The sequence below is a fragment of the Vidua chalybeata genome, chromosome 2 (genome assembly GCF_026979565.1).
Source record: "Vidua chalybeata isolate OUT-0048 chromosome 2, bVidCha1 merged haplotype, whole genome shotgun sequence".
Lineage (NCBI taxonomy): Eukaryota > Metazoa > Chordata > Aves > Passeriformes > Viduidae > Vidua > Vidua chalybeata.
In genome coordinates, this window is record NC_071531.1 from 910,428 (window position 1) to 933,795 (window position 23,368).

The window sequence follows — 23,368 nt, forward strand, 5'->3', positions numbered from 1 at the left end:
CCCTGAGGGCGGCAGCAATGGCGGCGCCGCTCCCTCAGCACCGCCCCGGGGCGGAGCGGGCGCTCTTTGGCGCCAAGACGGGAACGCGGCTCCTCCGGGCCCCGCTCGGCCATGGCCGCCCCTGCCGAGCCCGGGCACTCGCCCGGCTTCAAGAAACCGCCGGCGCTGCTGCGGCTGAAGCGCAAACGTCCTGGGCGGAGGAGCGACCCCGCCGCCGCCGCCGCGGAAGCCGCCGCCGCCCCGGCCCCGCGGGGCTCTGCGGCCGCCCGCCGCCGCAACCCCTTCTCCAGCCTGGACAACGCTCCGCGGCGGGCGGCGGCCGCCCCTCAGCCTCCGGCAGCGGCCCCGGCGGGCGGGGATCCATCGGCAGCGCCCTTCTGGCAGGTGGGACCGAGCCCCGGCAGCGGGGTCCTCCGCTCTCAGCCCTCAGCCATTGCCCTGAGCTCTCAGCCCTCAGCCATCGCAGTCAGCCCTCAGCCATCGCAGTCAGCCCTCAGCCATCGCAGTCAGCCCTCAGCCATCGCCCTCAGCTCTCAGCCCTCGCCCTCAGCCCCTTTCCGATGCAGCCCCGGGCTCGCCCCCGCCGCCTCCAAGGCCCTGCTGGGCTCGGGCTGTTGCTCAGCGCTGGGTGCGGATCTTGTGCTCGCCCCGAGCGGGGTTTGAGGATCACTCGGGAAATGTCATTTGCAAGGGCAGTTTTTAAAATGATCAGCCCGGTGCTTCCTTTGTGCTGTGCCTTATGCTGTTCTTTCATTCAGTTTTTAGAGCCGGCCTGTGAAGAGAAGCCCCCCGGGAGAGCGGAGCCTGCTGAAAGTTCCGACATCCTCGCCCTGAGCCAGGTATGGAACGGCACACGCTGCTGGAAATATTCCAGCTGTTCTCAGGGCACACTGAAATCTGAAACTCTTTCACTTGGTATTTGGTGGCTCATCTCTGTGTAAAAGAATGTACTAAAATGTCAGTGTTCAAGGAAATTTCTTACATTGATTTCTGTTCTGGTGACAGTCTTTAAAACCCAGCCTTCTGCCTGACCTCACTGCTGTTGTAGTTCCATGGACGGAGGTTGTTGTCTTTTGGTTTTCCTAACTATAATTTTACTGTTTCTTAGTTTTATATGTAGTTGAGATGAGGATGCTCTTCACCAGATAGCTCCTGCATTCTGGTTTTCAGCTACGGAAATGGAGCGCTTCATCAGGCACATAAGAAAGCAAGAATTCCTGAAAACCAGCCCTGGAAATTGAAACAGTTTCAATAGACATTCTCTAATGTTGTTCTAGGTACAGAAACTGAAGTTCAAACTAAATTAGAAGGATAGAAAAAAGAGAGCAAACTGTCTTGGAGGTGCCCAGGATTTTTTCGGCATGTGACCTTACAGTCACCAGGAGGGGATGAAATGAAATAACCATTTTGGCATGGAAATTTTTGTCTTTGTAAACATCAGGCTCAGGGCTTTTTAGTTTTAATAATTTATAATTATATAATAATAAATATTATATAATTTATTTAAATTATAACTATATAAAAATATATTTATTATTATATAATAATAATTTTATTTGTTCCTAGTTTATATTGTTGGAAGGACTCGTGTGCAAGCCCTCTCATGTGGTTTTATAGGCAATAGGATGGAGTATTTTTGTTAGAATCTGGTACTGAGTAAAATAATCAAAATAATAATAGAAAAAATGTATAACATATATAAAATAAAATTATAAAACAGTATATAATATATAATATAATATAATATAATATAATATAATATAATATAATATAATATATATAATATATATATATATTATATTATATATATTATATTATATTATATTATATTATATTATATTATATTATATATAATACAATATAATAGATAATACTATAATATATAATGTATAATATATAATAATATATAATATATTATTATATATTATATAATAATATATATTATAATATATAATAAAATAATAATACAATATAATATGTAATATAAGAGAAATAAAATTATAAAAATACATAATAAATAATATTATAAATGATATAATTAATATAATAAATAATATAATAATATAAATAAAATTAATAATTAATAATAGAATAATACATAAAACAGTAACTGTGCCTTTGGTCCAGCCTGTGAACAGGTTTGATTTTCTGCGAGTTAACTCTGCTGCTTCTGTGTGCTCAGGACCTTCATTCACCTGTGGCTGTACCCAAAGCTCCCTCCTCGCCAAGACAGGAGTTCCCTGCGGACTGGAGCATTAAAACCCGGGTCCTCTTCATGTCCTCCCAACCCTTCACCTGGGCAGAGCACCTGAAAGCGCAGGAGGAGGCGCAGGGCTTTGCTCAGCACTGCAGGGCTGCGGAAGCCACCTTGCCCCGGAGCGTGCAGGTGAGGGCCGGGCGGGAGCGTGGGGCTGCAGCCCTGTGGGTGGCAGCTTTGCCGCGCCCCTCAAACCCTGTGGGACCCGCAGGAGCCGCGGCTGTGCACGGAGCTGCGCTGTGCCTTCCAGCAGAGCCTGGTCTACTGGCTGCACCCCTCGCTGCCCTGGCTGCCGCTGTTCCCCCGCCTCGGCGCCGACAGGAGGATGGCTGGGAAGGCCTGTCCTTGGGCGCAGGACGAGGCCTTGCAGCAGGTGCTCATGAGTGACTGGTAAGCGCAGCCAAAATACCGATGGGCTGGGTAAGAGTGAGACAGGGAGGTTTGAATTAATCACAGAGTCGTGGCATGGTTTGGGTTGGAAGGGAGCTTAAGGATCATCGCATTTCAACCTTTGCTGGGGCAGGGACATCTCCCACTGTGCCAGGCTGCTCCAACCTGGCCTTGGGCACTGCCAGGGATCCAGGGGCAGCCCCAGCTGCTCTGGGAATTCCATCCCAGCCCCTGCCCACCCTGCCAGGGAACAATTCCTAATCTTCCATCCAGCCCTGCCCTCTGGCACTGGGAGCCATTCCCTGGCTCCTGTCCCTCCACACCTCGTCCAGATTCCCTCTCCGACAGTGGGGAGAGCTGCCGGGTGTGCCAGCGCTGTTCGTTCCCCCTGCCAGGTCGCTGAGCTTCACCTCTCTGTACAACCTGCTGCGGGCCCGGCTGTGTCCCTACTTCTACGTGTGCGCGGCGCAGTTCTCGGTGCTGTTCCGCGCCGCGGGGCTAGCGGGCAGCGCCGTGCCCACGGCCGCCGTGGCGCCCACCACGCGCGGCCTGCGCGAGGCCATGCGCAGCGAGGGTAAGGGCGGCGCGGGCTGCGGCGCGGGGCAGGGCGGGAGCGCAGCCCCTCACTGCTGCCTCTCCTCCGCCCCAGGCATAGAGTTCTCCTTACCTTTGCTCGAGGGAAGCAGAACCAGGAGGCAGAGAAGCTCCGAGGAGAGTTTGGAAACGGACGCTGCTGAGGGCCGCGGAGGGGGCAGCAGCGTGGAGGATGCGGGGTGAGTAACAATGTTGTGTATCATTGTCGCTGCTTCTAATAAAGGGCTGGGACCATTGATGGGCTAAGAACCGTTTGTTGCTCAGACAAACACCATCTCAGAGGCTGTGAGATTTTAGAGGGGCGAGCATTCGGCCGTAGCTCAAAGTAGTCACAAGTTTCTTCGTTACAAGGCAATACAGAACTTTCTAACCCAATAGACAGTTGCCACAGGGTTTGTTTTGCTTTTCTAACCTATTGCCTTTACTTACTTCTGCTGCACTGTGGATATTTTTATCCAATGGGTTTCTAACTCACATACACACAGATGCTTCTATTGTAACTTCTAAACTCTTAGTTACTCTATGCAACCACACCCAATTATAAATAACCAACTATAATATATAATTATAATGTAATTATAAATCCTTCACCATCTTATCAATACAGTTTCTCACTTAAGGCATATTCTTACTTACAACTATAGAAAATAAGTTTATGATTTTTCACTTAATGTCTGTTCTTTGTTGTTAATGTCTGTTATTCTACTTAATAATGTAGTTTATTTTTACATCAATCCAAGCTCCTTCCAAGGCTGCAGATCAAACCCTCCTGAATCTGTGGAAGTTTCTGTCTTTCCATTACCCACAGTTGTGCAGTGCTGGAATTCAAGGCTCCTGCACAGTCCATTTGGAAAACCTTCCTCAGAGGCACTGCCCTCCTAACGCTCACCCTGTGTCTCCAGGGAACCAGCTCCCAGCGATGATGATGATGATGGAAGCTTCTCTTGGCTTGAGGAGATGGGAGTCCAAGACAAGGTGAAGAAACCAGACACTATTTCTATCCAACTGTATCCTTCCTGTGATCTTCCAGATGTGTGACACCAGAAAACCCTGCAGCTGTTACAGTGCCGTGCTTCACGTTTAAGTTCTGTAGAAGTTTTTGTGAACTGTTTTCCAAATAGGAATCCTCACGTTCCTGCGTGCTATGAGATACTGCATTTTCTTTTCAGTTCCTTTGCCAATATTTCTAGGATTTGAAGCCAGGATTAAGATGCTGCCTAATATCCGAAGAGCAGATCTGGATGGGTGCAAAGCTGGGTGGGGTTTGGTTTTGGGGGTTTTGGTCAGATGGGGTGTGGGGGTGCTCACCGCTCCAACTTTCTGGCACATGGATGCTTCCCGCTGCGCCGTGGCTTTCCCTTGACTCGGCTCCCCAGGCGCAAGGAGAAGCACGAGGTGCAGGTGGATCACAGACCCGAGTCGCTGGTGCTGGTGAGAGGCAGCAACACCTTCACGCTGCTCAACTTCCTGATCAGCTGCCGCAGCCTGGTGGCCGTGGCGGGGCCGCAGGCGGGGCTGCCCCCGACGCTGCTGGCCCCGGTGGCCTTCCGGGGCGGGACCATGCAGACGCTCAAGGTGAGGGACACGGCTGGCTCCAGGAAGGGGGAGGAAGCCGTTCCTTAGCCAGGGGATCAGACCCGGACTTGGTGACGTTTCCCTCAGGCAGCACGGCGGGATTTTTGTGGCTAAAGCCTGTGTCAGCATTTTGTCTGCAGGGACAGCCTGTTCCTAAATCCCTACAACGCATCCCTGCACTGAACTGGAATCCCAGCGTTCCCTTTCCTCACCTCCCGAGAGACAAGAGGCTGTGCAGAGCTGCCCAGAGGGAAAATGGCTGTTAAGATTCTTCCCAGATCCTATGGGGTCTGACTATCCCAGCCCCTTGCTCGAGGAGCCCCTGAGCCACAGCTCCCCTTCTGTTCCTGCAAGGAATGGGTTGGACTGGGAGGGACCTTCAGGATCATCCCAGTCCCAACCCCTGCCGTGGCCAGGGACACCTTCCACTATCCCAGGTTGTTCCAAGGCTCGTCCAACCTGGCCTTGGACACTTCCAGGGATCCAGGGGCAGCCACAGCTGTGCCAGGGCTTCCTCACCCTACAGCCAAGAATTCTTTCCCTATATCTAACCCAAATTTCTTTCCCAGTAAGAACAGGATGAGCTACTTGTTCCACCGGAGAAGTTCATCCCGTTCTTGTGCACTTCCCTTCCCAATCCCTACAGCATCCCTGCCGTGCAGGGAGTACATTTTAGGAGTTGTTACAGGGACAGTAAAACCTCACGCATTGCACAGGGAGTGGACAATATCGAGAAGTGTTTCTGTTTCCAGTGGGCCTGTGGCCCTGCAGTGTCGGAGCTGGTGAGAGCTCGTCCTGCCTGCGGTGTGTGCAGCACTAACCGCGGTGCTCTGCCCTCAGGCTCGGACTGTCAGCGGCCGCGCCCGGGTGCAGGGGGGCTTTGAGGACGTGTTCAGCCTGGAGGTGCTGGGGCCCGTCCTGCCGCACGCCCTGCACGCCCTGACGCTGGTGCTGGGCCCGGCGCAGCGCGGCGACTTCCGCGCCCTGCTCAGCCCCCACGAGCCCAGCGCCGCCTTCAACGCCTGCCCGGCCCCGGCCCAGGTGAGGACGCACCCTCGGCGCCGCCCGGGGCCGGGGAGCGCAGACCCGGGAGCTTCCCTTCGCAGGGCTCGGCACGGGAATAGCCGGGATCGCCCTGGGGCTCGTCCTGCCTCAGCAGTGGGGAAATGGGGAGAGCCCCAGCGGGATCCCGGCGCTTGCTGGAGCTGCAGGCACTTCCCACAGCAACGCTCACCCCGTGTGTCTGTGTGTGTGTGTGTGTATCTGTGTCTGTGTGTGTGTGTGCGTGCCCTCCGCAGGAGGACGTGCAGCTGGACCTGCCTGCCTGCGGGCTGCATCCCAAGACTTTGGATCAGCTGCGTCAGTGTCCGACTCTGGGCAAATCCTCCATCCGCCTGCTGGAGATGAAGGATTACGCCTACACCTGGAAGGCCTAGGAACGCTGCTGGCCCATGGAGCAGGACCCTCCCTCCCAGGGCTGCAGGGGCTGAGCTCGGGGCAGGGCAGGAGGGACACCCCACACAACTGCTGCACAGGAACACTTCCAAGGGCTTTGGAGGAAAGGAGGGGAAAGGCCTTGGACATCTTTTTTTATTGTAGAAAGATTTTTTAAAATAAAACGTGGTTTTATTGGTCTGGTTTGCCCCTGGCAGGTTGGTCCTCCCCATGCACACACACCTTCTGTTCCAAGCAAGGAATTTCTGCTCCTGCTTGGGGCAGGAACTCATAACCAGGTTGGAACTAGAACCCCCCAGGGCAGTGGATAGGAACCAGATGAGCCTTTAAGGTCCCTTCCAGCCCAAACCTCCTGGGATCCTGTGGACGGGTGGAATGCTTGGCAAAACCCCTTCCCAGACTGCTCACAGCCCCCTGCCACCCTCGGTAGCTGCACCTTGGTGTGTGGCACCTCTTGGGTTGGGGTCATTTTCAAAGTCCACAGGGAGGAATGGAGATCAGAGGCCCCAGAGCTGCTCAGCAGAGCTCCCACACCCACCCCAGGCTTACAAACCACAGCCTGGGGGGGAACAAGGGGAGGAATTAAAGTGGCTGCAGCCCGAGCAGGAGGAAAGGGGGCTCAGGCCTTGGCACCTCCAAGGAGCTTTGCAGTGCCCATCCCTGCAGGTGTCCCCTGGAGGTGGCACTCAGAGCTCTGGGCTGGGGACAAGGTGGGCACGGGGCACAGCTGGCACTGCCTGGGCTGGGAGGGCTTTTCCAGCCCCAGGGATTCCATGGATCATAGACAGAGGAGCAGGGTCTGACCAGGGCCTCTGAGTGTTTCCCTGCAGGTAGAGGGGTCCCAGGCCTTCCTGGCTGGGACCTGGGAGTGTGTTGCTTTTCCACAGCTCTTGGCTGAGCACATTCCTGCAGCAGGGAACGCCAAAGCCGAGTGGGAAGTAGAACCAACTCGTGTTTGTGCTCTCCAGCCATATTTCCATAATCTGGGGTTTCTTACTGGAAGTGAAGCCGTGGGCAGCAAAGCTCAGCTTTCCCTGCTGCTGCCCCTCGGGGTCCGGGATCACCGAGCAAAGCCCTGCAAACCCGGCACGGGCACGGGGCAGCCCCTGAGCCTGGGCCAGCAAAAGCTTCCTCTGCCTCCAGCCCCGTTCTGTCCGCAGCAGGGCAGAGTCCTGCCCCGGGCATCCAGCAGGGATCAGCTCTGCTGGGACTCTTGGTGATTAACCATTGCTTTACAGAACTGCTGTGACCTGTCGGCTCCAGGAGCAAATCCCAGCTGCTCCCAGCTCCGGCCTGCAGGGCTGTTCCTGCCCCAGGGAACACACAGAACCCTGCCCAGCTTTAAGCCATGAAATCCAGATCTTTCCTAATAGTCATTTTTCAAATGGAGTCTTTAGCGGGACTGGATTTCTCTGCTGCTGGGAGAGAACTCAGGTCTTTACCTCATGCATGGGAAACAGGGATTACAGAAAAAGGAACAAAACAACTAGAGGGGCTTGTACATTCCCAAATTTGATCGTGTCCAGCCGTGAATTCTGAGCTGCCGTGGAGAGCATGGATTGGAGAACCCTCAGCAGCTGCGAGGTTTGAGCTCTGCCAAGCCACTGTGTGGTGGGAGCTGCTCCCAGCCCCGGAGTGGAGCCAGGCACCCCCCAGCGCCTCCAGAGCCTCCCAGATCTCCTGGGGTTTTCACACCTCCCAGGCAGCTCGCAGGACAAGCTCCACACGTGCAGTCAGAGACCGAAGGCGAGATGCCAAAGGGAAAAAAGTTTAATTCAAGACAACAACGTCCATGAAATGAAGATCAACTGAAGCATTTCCAGAGCGCTCGGACAGACTCAGAGGGGCTTTTCTGTCTCCAAACCAACCCCAATTCCCTGCTGCACAGGAAACACCAACCCTTGTCCCTGCAGAGCAAGGAGACTCCGCGTTCCGTGACACTGACGGGATCCACACGGCTGCAGGTAACAGGAATTCCTCAGTTCCGCAGACCCGTGGCCAAAGGGTCGCTCACATGAGGCCTGAGCAGCCTGGCTGGGTTTGTTCTGTCCCCAAACCCAGCTCAGGTTCACACCTCACAAAGACTTGTCTGGGACAAGCACCTGAACGACCCCAGTGCAGAAATCCTGGCAGCCTGCTCCTAACTCAGATCCCTCAGGGAGGGTGCACTGCCCCTTCCCCAACCCCACGTGCACACAGATCAAAGATTAATGCTTCTTAAATAAAAAATAAAATAAAAAGCAGGAAAAGCTTTCTACATCCTCTCCCACTGTCCAACTGCCCAAACTCTGGATCAGGCCCCTTGAGAGCAGAGGATCCTTATGGGAACATTTCATCCCAAGGAGTTATTTCGTCGAAGTTCAAAGCAAACAAAAACAACCAGGCCTGCTCCTGCCATCCCAATGGCTGTTGAGAATCCTCACAAAGCCACTTCTGTATCGTGTGTGTTTCTTGCCGAAGGCGTTCTGGGGTATTTAAATTCCTGTTTCCTGGCTTGGCATCCATTGGAATTACTGTTTACTGACCAGGGGTGAAGATTATGAACTTGTGCTGCTTTATTGACCAAGTTGGGTACAACAATTGAAGCATCATTCTACCCCCTCCCTCCCCCCAAATCCAGTTGTAGATTTGTTAAGAGTTTAAAATTCACATGAACCACAAATCCGTACAATCAGCATCAGGCAGTGGATTCACTGGTTGGGAAGAGCAGCCCCGGGTCCCCCTCCTGGGGCCACCAGGAGGCCGGGCCGGGTCGTGTCCGAACCTCCGCGTCCCTCCGGCAGCGCCCGCGGCTCCGGCGGTCCTGGGGCACAGGTGGCACCGAGGGGCAGAGCCCGGGCACGGCCCCCAGGTGTCCCCAGCACCCCCCCCGAGCCCAGGGAACTCTGCAGCCACTACAAAACTGTATCAAAGGGCCAACGTTCTGATAGGAAAGGAACTGCAGGAGCTTCAGCCAAGGGTCTGGATTTCTGATGCCTCCAGAGTCTGTCGTCTGATTTAGTCGTTTAAGAAATAATTACATCACTAATGTAAACAATATAAACATACCAAAAACTAAGTATGATTTAAATACATTTGGATGGTACAAAAGAAAAACCTGTGGGTGTCTGTACAGTTTTTACAAGGTGGGAATCGCCGATGTATTTACAACATGAGAGGGGCAAATACCATTTCTTGTGCAGAGTACAATGCTCAGAACCAGTGTCCCAGTAAAGCCAAGCTTAGCGGTGTGAGGCACTCCTGAACATGGTGGTATTGACCATGCTTTCCTTTGGTACGAGTCCCATGGCCTGCAGCGCCGCCGTGGCCGCCGTGGCTTTCGCGTGCTTCTTGTTAAGGCTGGCAAAGGTGGGCCTGTACTCGTTGCCATTGACTCTCACCTGGCACGGGGGAACCAGGGGTTAGCGAGGGGGCCGTGGCTGCCCCAGGCACAGTCTGGGCAGTTCTTTAGGGACACACGGAACCCCTGGCTGCCTCTCAGCACGGATGTTTTGTGGCATCCCACCGGGCTTCGGGTTGGGAGGGACCTTAAATCTCATCCCACTCCACCCTGGCCATGGGCAGGGATACCTTCCACTGCCCAAGGCTGCTCCAAGCCCCAGTGTCCAACCTGGCCTTGGGCACTGCCAGGGACCCAGAGGCAGCCCTGTGCCAGAGCCTGCCCAACCTGCCAGGGAACAATTCCTCATTCCCAAGATCCCAGCCAGCCCTGCCCTCTGGCAGTGGGAAGCCACTCCCTGTGTTCTGCCCCTCCAGGTCTTGTCCCCAGTCCCTCTGCAGCTCTCCTGGAGCCCCTTTAGGCCCTGCAAGGAGCTCTGAGGTCTCCCTGGAGCCTTCTGTCCTCCAGGTGAGCACCCCCAGCTCTCCCAGCCTGGCTCCAGAGGGGCTCCAGCCCTGGGATCCCAGAATAAAGTGCTCCAGGGACTCGGTTTGGCCTTTCCAGGAACAGGACTTGCACATTCCAGCACCGAGACGGCTCCACCATCCTCAGCCAGCCCCGTGAGGTGTTTCTATCAAACAGAAACATGGATTTCACCCCTGGCAGAGGGAAAGCAAGCACAGGGGCAGGCAGCCCAGACCCACCTTGAAGATGAAATGTTTGCGGTGATCAGGCCCACTGTCGTCCACCAGCACGAACTCAGGGGGCGTCCACCTCCTCTTGTTGCAGATCTCCATCAGCGCAGACACCGGGTGCTTCCCTGCACACACACATTGCAGGGTCAGGGCCCACCCAGCCTCTGGGAACTGCATTATTCCAGACAAGAATCTCACCTGAAAGATCCTTCATCACCACGTAATGGCCGGACCTCTTCTGGGCCTTCTCTCCCACAGCAACAAGCCCTGCAAACAACAGAGGCACGCTGACATTCCCCATTCCCACTGCTTCCTGAGTCACCAGCACAGCACAGCCAGGGATCACAGCAACACCTGGACACTCCACCCAGCTCTCAACCCTCCACCTCGTTCTGTCCAATCCACTCAGCACATTCTCCCCCCAAAGGCCCAGGAAGAATCTGGAGCCAGGAGGAGAAAACTCTGAGTAGTCTTAAACAAGCCAGGGAACACCTGGTTTTCCATGGGAACCTGGTTTTCCGTGCCCTCTTTGGAGAAACAATCAAACAAGGGAGACAGTGAAGAACATTCTTGTTTAGTGCAGCCCAGAGTCATCCCCTGCCTTCAGTTTGCCTCAGACACAGGAGCACAGGAACCATTCCCATTACCCAGAGATGTCCCTGTGTCCCCTCCTGCAGGAATGACACAGGGATCCTGTGTGCTCTCTGAATTTACCAGGGTTCCAGCAGCCCAAGCTGAGAGCTCCATCCCACCTGGGAACGAAGCAGCAGAGCATGGAACAGCCCCAAAGCGATGCAGGGAGCACAGGCGAACACCAAAGCTCAACAGTGTTCTTCTGAAAACCTTACAAGACCAAGAAATGAACTGAAGAACTGCCAGAAATGTCTGAAATTCCAGTGACAATCCATCAGAGAAACTCAGGCTTCTCCCCACGGATTTTGCCACTCTCAGATTTCAGCCTTTCAATATTCCTTTGTTTCTTACCTCAAGTTTTCCTGCTGTGGCTTTGGTGAATAAAGACAGGGAGATACTGCAATTGCTTCCAGTGTCTTCCTGTTCCTTCAGCTTTTTTGGGTGGCATTTGGGTTTCTTTTGCTTTACAGGAAAGTCCTTCCCTCCTTACCAGATATTCATCCCAATATTCCTGCAGCCCCTAGGCAGGGCCTGTCCAAGGGCCATGAAGCCATCAGAGACAATCCCTGAAGGGAAGGCTGAGGCTTTCCCCCCTTCACAGAATCTTAAACCCAAACCTAGCAAGGGATTCTCATCCTCCTCATTAAACTCTCTCCCTGTTGCTGAGTCACTGACACTCCACTCCCCCTCCAGTCTCTGGGACCTCAACTGGGAATTTCAAACAAGCTGCAGCCTCCTGAGTCACTTCCTGTGACCAGGAACTGTATTTTATTGGGGGCTGGTTTATATTTATAAATATACATATATATTTATTAAAATTGATATTTTAATAATTATTCAAATTTTAACTTTGATTTTTAATTAATAATGTTTATAATAATATTACACAATATTATTAATAATATTATATAATAATATTATTAATAATATTACCAATTAATAATTAATTTTTAATTTTAATAATCATTAAAATATCAATTTTAATATTTAGAAAATAAAATACCGCTTTATGCGTTGAAAAATGTCTAATAAATTCCCAAGAACATGGATGTCTGAAAAACTACTTGTACTCAATATATAATCTCTAAATATATAATCCCTTGTCCTAAATATAAATAAAAGATGTAATATATAATCATGTTTCCTCTTGTCTGTGAGCAGGACACCTCCTGCCCCTTGTCTCCCTGTGCCACAGACCTGGGTGGCCCAAGAGCTGAGGGAATTCTGCATCCAGGCACAACTTCTGTGGGAATATCAGGTAAGGCTGCACATGAGCATCAATATTTGCCAGCCAGGAAATCCAAAGCACAGCCCAGCTGTCTGAAGGCTGGCCCTGGTTTCAGATGACTCTCACAGGCCAGGAGGAGCCCTTGGCAATTTCTTTCTTCACACAGAAAGGTTGTGAAGAAAAACACAGGAGGAGTTTGGCTGTTCCAAGCTCAGTTCTGAGCAGTGCCAAAAGCCAACACGAGTCCTGACATCCCAGGTTTGGGTGGGAAGGGACCCTAAAGGCCACCCAGTGCCATCCCTGCCATGGCAGGGACACCTCCCACTGTGCCAGGCTGCTCCAAGCTCCATCCAATGGCCTTGAAATGAAAATTCTGGGTATTTCCACCCTTTGCTTTGAGATGGGATTGAAGGCTCCTGGTGCAGAAGAAATCTTGAGAACAGCAGGAATCTCTGCCACATTCAGCATGGAGCTGTTTTGTTCCATGCACAGCAGAACAACTAAATTAGAAACCCTGAGTGCTGAATTTTGGATTTAAAGCAGTCAGAACTTGGAGAGGTGTTTCAGATGGAGGATCTCCATCAGCACTCAGCACACAAGCCACAGTGGCCAAGCTGAAGGAGCAGCACCACTGCCTGGACTCGCTGCACCAGGTGAGCTCTCCCCTGTGGCATGGACAGGAAACCATGGAAAGCAGGGGAGGTTTCCATGTCAAGTGGAGGCAAAAACCTCTGGAAGCAGCCCTGAGGATGAGCAGAGATGCTTCAGCAGGATCAGGCTGGAGATGAACAGCAGGGAAATGAGGGACAGGAAAAAGGAGCAGAATCCCCAGGGAAGCCCCAAAGCCCTGAGTGGGAGTCACTCACAAAGCTCAGCTTTGGGGCTCTCAGCTCTGTCCTCACCCCACTGTAAAACTGACCCCACTATTGCATCTTCTATCCCTGCTCCTGCTCCAGCCACTTGCTCCAGAAGAACCACTGCAGCTTTTCCACAAGGACAAAGCTTTGGACTGAGTCCAGGCCTTGGCAAACCTGAGGCAAAACGCCAGAATCTGTTCAGGTGCCAGTGAAGCCACCAGGAAACACCTCCTGCTTCCGAGGGCCTCTGCCACCTCCAGGCAGCCTGAGAGCTGAGAAGCCACCAGACCTTTCTGAGGCAGGACTCACCTTTTCGATCTGTCTTAAAGTCCACCATGATGGGCTCAACGCTGCCTTCCTTGTTCTTCCCAAGTCCTTCTCCTTCTCTCCAGCCCATTTTCCTCATCAGCTGAGCTCCCATTCCTCCAGTTACAGGGGCTGCTCTTAAGAACTGATCCTATCCAGAAAAAGAGAAGTAAAACAAGGCCTAAAGTTAGCGCTGTGATTTTAAGTATGAAGTGGGAACTTCCAAAAAATGTTTCTAACAACTTTTCACAGACTCAATTAAAAAAAAAAAAAAAAAAAAAAAAAAAAAAATCCACCTGAGCTCTGTGGATTTTTAGCCCAAACCAGTGCGTGGAACCCGGAATTCACGCGGACACACGAGACACAAATCGATGTTTGGCAAAAAAGAACAACTTAGGAAAAGTCTAAGGTGATCCCAAAGTGGCAGTGACCCTTGGCACACAGATGTGTTTAATCAAGCGACAACCATCCGGTTCTAAAGACTCTGCTCTGATCCCAGAGATCTCCTCAGCTCGGGAAGTGGGAACGGATCCCGGCACAGCTGTGCCAGGGGCACCTCCTCGTCCAACAGAACACAAGCACATTTAGTCATGACATTCACAGGCTGTTCAGGCGTATTTAAATCTAAAAAAAAAACCTCTCCCCACCTGATTCATTACACAGCAGTTGCACATTCAAGTTCTACTCTGAAATTCCACATGGAACAAACAGGTTTTGCTTTCCCCTCTCTTTATTTTAATGGAAAAAGGCGCTTGGCCCCCCAGTTTAGCAGCAGCAGTCGTCACATTCTTTCAAATGAGCATTAACAAAAGTTGTTAAACGGTGAAAGCTTATCAACAGAAAGTTTAAACATCTGCTTTGATGTAAAGAACTGTAAAAACTCCTTAAATGTTACGTACCTAGGCCTCGCTGGCCGCAGTGTTGTGAATAGTAGGGCTGGCACTGACCGTGGCAAGAAGGCGGCTACAAGGATTTGACCCTGAAACAAGTTTCCATATAGAGGGGTGAAAGTTCACAGGTTATTCTGTGAACTATCATCTCTCGTGCCCCCCCGCTGACCCCAGAAGCAAGTCAAGCATTTCCATCACAGCAGAACCTTGCTTGCCTTCCCGCACACCAGGGGAGCCCGGCTCGGAGCAGAGGCGGCCCCGGAGCCGGGCAGGGCTCGCTCGCTGCCCGGGCACACCCACACAACACTCGGGGCTCTGCTTCCTCTGGAGCTGTGCTTGCAAGGGCAGGAGCTCCCCAGAGTTCACAGAATCACGGGATGGCCTCAGCTGGAAGGGACCCGTCAGCACCAGGGGCTCTGACTGCTGGCCCTGCACCCACAGCCCAGCGGTGCCAGCCTGGGCACCCCTGGGAGCTCCTGGAGCTCAGCACAGGCCTGGGGCTGCCACCAGAGCAGGGCTGGCAGTCCCTGGATTCCCAGGGCTCCCAGGGGCCTGGTTCCATGGGCAGGTAACAAAGCCACAGGCGTTCCTTCGGCAGACCACGCGTTTCCCATGGATTCCCAACACACATCTGTGTCCAGCCCCCATGCTGGAGGCTGGCAGAAGTGTGACAGGAAAGCCTCGCTGGAGGCTGTGCCAGGAATGCTCCCAATCTCAGGAAATCCCTGTCTGGATCCACATGGATCCACGTGGCTGGAGGAGCAGAGCTGGGGCTGGTGCAGAGCCAGCCCCTCAGACACAGCATCCACAGCCCTTCCTTCAGCTCCCACTCCCTCCTCCCGTCTTTTCCAGGAACATCCCGTAAGAGAAGCACCCTCCAGGCTCTGGAGCTGGGCTGGCTCCTGCTGGGAGGGCAGGATTTGGGCTCCCTGGCTGTTCCAGCACCACGGGGTGTGTTCAGTTCACAAAGGACACAGCGCAAGCTCCTGCTGAGGTCACTGCGGGCTCACTCGGCTTTCCCAAACACCTGGACATGTCCTGGCTCAGGGCTGGAGCAAGGACAGAACAGAATCAAAATCTCCTGTTCCTGGTCAAAGCCCTGAGCTCCTACAGAGGAATTACCAGAGCCTGAACAAACTCCAGAAACTGCAAACAGGAAGTTCTAGGTTCCAAAGGGCCGTTGGTTACAGCACCCCTTCCATGGGTGAATTCAGGATCCTGGAGGGGAACTGCAGCAGGAATTTTGTGCTGACTCTTCTCATGTGACCAACAGAACCAGCACAACAATCACTTACACATTTATTATTATTAATAATAATAATTATTAATAATAATTTAATTCCAGAAGACACAAATACTTGTGCATCCCACTAAAAGGCCAGAGGAAGGAATTCTGGTACCAGTGGAAAAGGAGGCAGGAGAAGCCCACTTGGACTCAGGTCACTGAAGAAGCAAAGGTCTGCAGCAAGGAAAAAGTTCATGCATTTTGATTCTGGGTTGTTTTGTTTTTTTTTTTTTTTTCTTTTAATAATAAGGTGAATGTAAACCTCTGATGCCACCTGTACATTGTATTTTTTGGAGTTTAGTAACAGAAAACTTCCTTCATCCCATGATTTAATGCGTGGGGATAAAACTGGTTCCGGGTTTGGAATTCATTGAAAACTACAGAAGTAACAGAAATGATCACAAAAGCAGGGAAGCAAGAGGCACAATTCTTCTCATTTTAAAAACCATCCAAGGGTGAGTCTCCCAAAAACTCCTGAGCAGCTCTGGACCTCTGCAGATACAAATTAAAGGGGATGGAATACAAGAACCCCCAGGTTTCTGAGCATTTGGTTACTGCTGTCAGAACTAATTCTTTATTTACAAAAGCACTTCTCTTTCATTCACTGATCTTAATTTGAGGGAGCCTGCAGGACAATTTGATACCTTTTTCCTTATATTTTGTGCTCTAAATTCCATGAAATCCCACTTCCATTCTGCCAGCACTCAAGAGTCACATTCTTGTGTCAGCACTTTCTTTAAAGAGAAGGTAAAACCTGATTCCTTCAGAGGGTTTAGAGCAGTTTTAATTAACTTTCTTGCTGATTCTTCAGGGTGACTCTTTGGAACAACAATTTAGGAAGCAAAGACAACAAGCCTTGAAGGCAGGGGGTGGCAGTTCAGGTCCAGCACAGGGCTGGACTGAAGGCTGAACTCCAAAGCACCACTTTGGAAAAACCTGTGCCAGGCAGCAGAATTTCCCATTAAATCCCAGCATCTCCTGAGTGGGAAGGGACCCACAAGGACCATGCAAGTCCAGCTCCTGGCCCTGCACAGCCCAACAATCCCAGCCTGGGCATCGCTGGGAGCTCCAAAGGCTCCTGGAGTACCGATCACGATCTGCTCCCTGTGGCACCTTGCAGGGATCCTGAGGAAGGGAATTTGGGCTGGGTGCTGAACTGGAAGATGCTCTGGCCCTTTCAGCAGCAGTCCCAATCCTTCCCACAGACAGGAGCAGGAACCCTTTGCTGAAGAACCCCAGCAGATGCCTCACAAGCCCTGTGTTCCCAAGCACCTGCAGGTGCTGCTCACAGCTTCTGCAGAACAGCAGGGAAAAAGGAATGGCTGGGAAAGACAGCAGCCACTCCAACAGAACTCACCTACTCTGGAATCCCAGACTGGTTTGGGTCAGGAGGGACCTTAAGGATCATCCCAGTGCCAGCCCTGCCATGGCAGGGACACCTCCCAGTGTGCCAGGCTGCTCCAGCCCCAGTGTCCAACCTGGCCTTGGGCACTGCCAGGGATCCAGGGGCAGCCCCAGCTGCTCTGGGCACCCTGTGCCAGGGAGGAATTCCTTCCCAATGTGCAGTATCTGGTGAGCACAGAGCTGCTCTGCTCTGCCAGGTGAGCCTCTCCCAAGGAAAGCTCCTTGTCCCCAGCAGGAACAGCAGGTCTGGCTGAGGGGAGCTTGGCAATCCTGCAAGGGGCAGCCACAAGGCTCAGCTTCACTTCCACCCTGAGAGGAGCTCTGCTCTGCTGTGCCTGCAAGAATGGAAGGGAGGTTTGCACTTCCCAGAACTTTCTGCACCCCAGGGATCAGCACAAGTGAGTGACCCAGCAGCTCCCCAGGGCCACCCCTGAGCACAAGCCCGGGTTTGGGGAGCAAGTTCAGGCTCCAGAATTGAGCTGATAAATCCAGAACCAAGGGTTGAGTCTGGGAAAGGGGGAGTAAACAGACCTCAACAGAATTTGCTTGGAAAACCAAAAAATGTTTGACCACTTGCTCTGACATTTCTTCAGCAGCACAGTGTGTTTGGAAGGAAAAAGGGAATAAAAATAGAAGCAACCTTCAGAAAAGATGAGTCACATTTGTGAACTGATTACACTGATGGTGACAAACTGAAACAGAAGCCACTTTTTCAAAGGAAAAGGTAAGATTGTTCATAAATTTTTTATACCTTACACCACATCACTCTTTTATGGACCCTGCTCAGGCCCCTGCACATAAACACCAGGAATTAGTCCAGGAATTAAAAACATAAACCTTATTGCTACTTAGTGTCCCCACCCCGGTGCTCCACACGAAACCCTGCAGTACCTAATTCCCAAATTGAGATTCCAGGCAGTCTGGTTTGAGTGCATATTACCTCTCCAGAGTCACTGGGAAAGGACAAGAACAGGTGAAATCCACGAAATGCAAAGTGAAGACAGAGCTCAGCAAACAAACTCCCTAAGTCCCTTCCTGCCCTCCTGAGTCACTCCCCTGTTCCAGCTCCCAGGTGTTGTGGTGACCTCTGTCACACCCAGTGTCTGTGCTTGCTCTAATTCCTTCTTTCCTGAGACCCAAATGCAGTGGCTGCCACAGGCTCAGTCTGTGCTGGATGGTCACAGCTCCTGCCATGGCAAATTCCAAAGGGAAATGCCTTCAGCAAACAGCCTCAGCCAGAAATGTGCATTCATTCACAGACACAACATCCCCCAAGAAACTCCAGAGCCCTGCTTGCAGATAAAAATCACAGAAACACAGAAGAGCCCGAGCTGGAAGTGACCCATAAGGATCAAAGTCCAGCTCCTGGCCTGAGTGAAAAATACAATGTTAAGATACAGTTTTTAGGCCAAACAGGGAGCACAAGCCTGACTTAGTAACTGATCAAGTAACACACAACCAGTACTTTGCATTTCATGGGTGGTTTGCACTCGTGTCCTTGAGAAAGATAACATGGATTCAGAACCACATGCCTACTTCTTCCAGTGAAATCCTCCTGCAGCCACAGGAGGAGTCCACATGAAGCTGTGTGAGGCTTTCCCAGCCCCACCACTCCTGAAGCCCCAGGGCACTTCTGGGCAGCTCTTGGGGCTGTCAGGGAAGGGGAACCTGGCAGAGCAGGAGAGCAGCTGAGGAATGCCAGAGCAGGGAGAGGACTTTGCCCTCGTCTCCCTCACCTTCCAACTCCTCCTGCTGCCAGCAGGAGCCTCCTCTGTGCCCAGCCCCAGAGCCTGCACTGTGACCACAGCACATTCCCAGCTCTGGGCAGGGCAGGAGAGCTGCTGCTGCCTCACTGATGCCCAGATCCAACAAAATGTTCCAACATTCCTCTGCTCCTTGCAGCAGTCGTGTCCACAAGCACAGACCACACTCTTCTCCCACTCTCTTCCCATGAAGCATTTTGTTGGGCTTTTATCTGGTTTTTTTTTGGCTGTTATTTTGGTCTGTTTAGTTGGGTTGCTTTAAAGCAGATCCCACAGTGAAGCTGCAGGACAGGAAAATCACACCTGGCCCTTTCCACTTCACCCTTGTGAGCAGCCCCTCCTGTCACTGCCATCACAGGAGACCCCAGGGAGGAGGTTTGGGAAAGAGCTGCTCAGAGCTGCTCCCTTTCCAGGGCCTTGGGAACCCATTCCAGGTGCTGCAGACAGGGAGAACCCTCCCCTCACAGCCCTGCTGATCTCCTTCCCAAGCCCCCCCAGTGGAAAAACTCCTTCCTCACCAACACATCCCTGTGCTTCACAGTTCCCTCTGCCAGGAACAAGGATTGTCTCCATCAAAGGCAGCATTTTGCTACAATCTCAGTTGTTCATAGTTGTTAAAAGCAGGCTTTATCATGCACATTCTGCATTAACACTGACAAGATCTCAGAAGATTCCCATCTGGCCAGTGACTCAAATCTCTGTTCCCTGGCTCTCTGCACTGCTTGGCTATATGAAGTGGAAAAATAAGTTAGTGAATCCAGGCAAAAAAATGCTTCTATTTTCAGGATATTGTAATTCCAGACTTTTGTGTTCAGCTGACACCAACTTTTATGGAAAATTCCACCTAAGCCTCAAATCTGACCTCCCAGCTTGGAGGGTGTCCCAACCCAAGCTGATACAGACTCAACTGCAGCACCTGCCAGACTGACCAGCTGAACTCCTTGTTCCTTGTGCCTGGAAGGTGGATGCTGCTTGAGCCCCTCAGATCTCCTTCCTGACAGAGCACCAGCTGAGTGTTCATTGGCAAAGATGCAGCTTGAGTAATGTACAAAACACATGGATGGAGGACGCAGCACACCCCAAAATCAGCCAGTGATAACCCACAGCAAGAGGGAACTACTGCACTGTACCTAAACAATATCAGAGTGAGAGTAACTTATTAACTGCAACTCTGCTTTAATCCTCCACATCTCTGGCTCCCAGAAAACCCTGGTGATCCGCAGAGAGGCAAAGGAGCAACCAGAGAGAACCAAGGCAAACACAAGGGCAGTTTGGGACTCGGTTCGCTGAAGCCGATGTCAAAAACCGCCGATTTGAACAGCAGCAGGATCAAACCCTGCCTGACGTGTCCCAGAGCCAGTGAGGCACTGAGGGATCTGCCACTGCCAGCACAGCAGCACCAGCAGTGTCCTGTCAGTGGCAGGCTGTGTCTCGGCGGTCACACCTCGCTGTGACACCCAGGGACAGGGGCTGAGCCCAGCCTGCTGCACTGGGCACACGCTGTGCCACAGGGGAAGGCACTTGTCTTGCATTTTGCAATCCTTGCCTGCTGTCAGGTGTGCTGCTGAGCCAGCAGTGTGTGTGTGTCACTTGTACCTTTCGAATCCACGCCTGGGGCCCGCTGTTGGTGAGCTCGTCCGAGGACAGGATCTGCGCTCCGGTGCTGCCCGTGAACTGCCCAGGGATGGAGTTGGACTGAGCCCAGGCGTCGATCTGCAACGGCAAAACCCACACTGAGACCAGCACTAACATCTCCACGTTTGTCCTCTGCACCTCTCTGCTGCCTCTCAGGAATTTTCACATCGTGTTGTTGGTATTTGGTGTGTTCATTGACACTCAGGTGAAAGCAGGTGCTGCCAAAATCTGAGCATCTGAATGGTCACCCTGAAACCTGAGCTCCAACTCCAGCGAGTTCAAGGTCTCCTCATCCCCAAAACTGCTGAATCTACTGTTTTGGGAATAATTACCTACATCTGTGCTGCTGAACTACAAAAAAAAATTAAAGAAAATTAAATTTGAAACTATGTTTCAGAGTGACTTGAGTGAAAACATGGAATACACAAAGGAGCTCATCAAAACTCAGTGTTAGGAAGTGCAGAACTTTGAAACACTGGCCCACAGCTGGGTTTCCAAACTTAAAACAGGAGAGGAAAACCAGCTGCCATGAAAGGAAAACACAGATTTTCCTCAAGCTCCCCAAAATGCTGCTGAAAGGCCCCAGCTTACCTGCTCCTGTGCCCGGTTCAACATGCACATGGCCTCCAGGTCAAAGGAGTTTTCATTGAGCCTTTTCTGGGCCACTGCTCTGTCGTTCATGGCTGTGGTTATGTCCACACACTAGGAGGAAAAAAAGCATTTGTAAAAACACAGCAGAGCACAACGGTGTCCACTTGAGCTGGAAAAAGCTGCTGGAGCATCAATGCTACCAAGTGGAGTTACAGAGTGAATTGTTGGCTTGACAAAGAAATAGGCAACGTGATGGAAATCCTGGGACTACTTAAATCCACACAAGATGGGCTTTCCTGAACAAAGACAAATCTGAATTTAAACTGTAACACCCTGGTAATTTATAATCACCTGTACACACAAAATAACCAATGACTTATTTTCTAAGAACTGCTTGTCACAAAAAATTCTGGTGTGTAATAAACAGAGAAGCATTTTACTGTTCAATGAGATCTTCTTAACCAACAGAATTAAATGCAATTTAACTAAAAATCCATGCAGAGCTGCTCACATGAGCACTCTGCTATTAAGTCATACTAAAGTTTGTCTGTATAAAGTAATTCCAGCATGAAATCAGATGCATTCCACAATCTTGACTGTAGTGTTTCAAATTTTCATCTTCAGCCTAAACCAAAAAGGAATGAAGCTCTGGAAGGGGCTGGAGCCCCAGGAGGGGCTGAGGGAGCTGGGAAGGGGCTGAGCCTGGAGCAAAGGAGGCTCAGGGGGGACCTTGGGGCTCTGCACAGCTCCTGCCAGGAGGGGACAGCCGGGACAGGGCTCAGAAAAAGGGACAGGAGGAGAGGGAACGGCCTGAGGCTGGGCCAGGGCAGGCTCAGCTTGGCCAGCAGCAGGAATTTCCCCATGGAAAGGCTGCTCAGGCCTTGGCAGGGGCTGCCCAGGGAGCTTTGCAGTGCCCATCCCTGCAGGTGTCCCCTGGAGGTGGCACTCAGAGCTCTGGGCTGGGGACAAGGTGGGCATGGGGCACAGCTGGCACTGCCTGGGCTGGGAGGGCTTTTCCAGCCCCAGGGATCCTGTAAAACCAGGCTGTGATCTCACAAAATCCACTGCTTTGGAAAGAATTATCTACATCTGTGCTGCTGAACTACAGTAAACTATAAAGAAAAATAAATTTGAAACGACGCTGCAGAGTCACTTGGTGAAAATGTGAAATACACACAGGAGCTCACTGCAAACCTTCACTCTGGGCAAAGCCATGGGGAGAGAAATCCACAACATTTGGGGCTGTAATGAATTCTGGCTGGTGTGGAGCTATTTTATAAAATCCTTGTGACCTGCTCCTCACAGGATGTGCATTTTTATGGATCATTCTGTTTGGAAGGCAGGAAGGGAAGAGTGTACAAAGACAAATGGAATTTCTTGAGATGTGGCAGAAGCTGGAAGGGCTGGGACTGTTTGAGGCACAGAAGAAACCCAATAATCAGAGATGCAGCACACACACATCAAGGTGATGGGTTAACCTGAACTTCATTTTCATTTGCTTTGTAAAAGCCTTGCCTCTTTTGCTGTCACTATCCACATTTTGTACTAAAGGGCCAGGAAGAGAAACTGAAACTGCTTCAAAATTGACTCAGCTGAACAAAACAAACACTGTTAAACCACAAACCAGGAGCCTGGTCAAGAATTCAGTAAATAGTGAAAGGAAGAGACAGATATGAACATCTACAATGGCATCAAATACAGGAATTGCTTTTGTGCTCTATTAAATCTGATTTGAAGATTTTTTTTTTTCCTGTCTTTAGGAAAAAGGTGTTTCTATTGGGAAGATCACTGCTGGAATATCTGGCACTGACCAAAACAGAGCTAAAATCCCTCAAGTCCCAGGTGTCTATGGACTGAGTTCAGTGCTTATTTCTTGTCACACAGAACATAAAAAAGGCACAAGAAGAGTTAAAATATTATCTAACAACCCCCTCGCACAACAGCATAGATGTAAAAATGCCTGTTTCAAATGCACACTGGCTAAGTTTTCAAGTTTCTCTCACATAAATAATTATTAAAATAATTATGTAAGGTTCTGTTTATGAAACTGGTCCAGGAGATAAATAAAAGTTCTTCTACTCACCAAAAGTTTCAATCCAGCAATACACAAAGGCATGGAAGCAGTCCATGAAACCACAGGGGACCACTGCCATGCTAAAGAGGTGTGTTAGTGCTTTACCGGACTGGGGCCTAGCAACATTCCCTGCTGGGTTAATTCCCAAACACTTCTCCATTTTGGAGACCATCAGGGCTCTGTGTTATGTCAAGACACTCGGTGGCACCTTTGGATCTTGAAAAAAACAAAATTATCTCTGCTTGAGGTATAAGAAGTTGTTGTTATTCCTGAGTCAGGGAAAACAGGTGGAAGTGAGGTGCTGTTCTCTCCCAGAGCTCTCCTGGCTGATCCCCTTTCTCTCGTTTGCCCCCACAA

At 51.1% G+C, this 23,368-nt stretch overlaps 2 protein-coding genes across 5 annotated transcripts in view; one reads left to right on the top strand and one right to left on the bottom strand.

The window, feature by feature from the left end:
• Window positions 1–19: 19 nt before the first annotated feature.
• Window positions 20–6,451, top strand: DONSON (DNA replication fork stabilization factor DONSON). Its single transcript, XM_053936366.1, has 10 exons — window positions 20–384; window positions 759–839; window positions 2,183–2,386; window positions 2,469–2,647; window positions 3,043–3,221; window positions 3,297–3,420; window positions 4,144–4,248; window positions 4,618–4,816; window positions 5,657–5,857; window positions 6,115–6,451. Exons 1-10 carry the CDS (start codon window positions 112–114, stop codon window positions 6,250–6,252), a joined length of 1,683 nt encoding a protein of 560 aa, XP_053792341.1. The 5' UTR covers window positions 20–111; the 3' UTR covers window positions 6,253–6,451.
• Window positions 6,452–8,802: 2,351 nt separating this feature from the next.
• The window catches only part of SON (SON DNA and RNA binding protein), a 37,575-nt gene continuing 23,009 nt past the window's right edge, over window positions 8,803–23,368 (bottom strand). For 2 of the 4 annotated variants that reach the window (XM_053936356.1, XM_053936355.1), the window contains exons 7-12: window positions 20,938–21,048; window positions 20,308–20,424; window positions 13,373–13,520; window positions 10,544–10,612; window positions 10,355–10,470; window positions 9,560–10,281 (exon numbers count right to left, since the gene is read on the bottom strand). In XM_053936356.1, the coding sequence (XP_053792331.1) occupies window positions 9,673–10,281; window positions 10,355–10,470; window positions 10,544–10,612; window positions 13,373–13,520; window positions 20,308–20,424; window positions 20,938–21,048 (1,170 nt within the window). In that variant the 3' untranslated portion in view covers window positions 9,560–9,672. Of the gene's footprint in view, window positions 10,282–10,354; window positions 10,471–10,543; window positions 10,613–13,372; window positions 13,521–14,268; window positions 14,349–20,307; window positions 20,425–20,937; window positions 21,049–23,368 lie in introns of those variants that run through there. The other 2 variants (XM_053936357.1, XM_053936358.1) reach the window with 2 other exon arrangements.

Excerpts from the sequence above, each read along its gene's own strand:
- DONSON (XM_053936366.1), top strand. The coding sequence starts at position 112 with ATGGCCGCCCCTGCCGAGCCCGGGCACTCGCCCGGCTTCAAGAAACCG. Across the intron at positions 3,222-3,296 it reads CGAGGCCATGCGCAGCGAGG|GCATAGAGTTCTCCTTACCT; the intron begins GTAAGGGCGGCG and ends CCTCCGCCCCAG. Across the intron at positions 5,858-6,114 it reads CCTGCCCGGCCCCGGCCCAG|GAGGACGTGCAGCTGGACCT; the intron begins GTGAGGACGCAC and ends TGCCCTCCGCAG.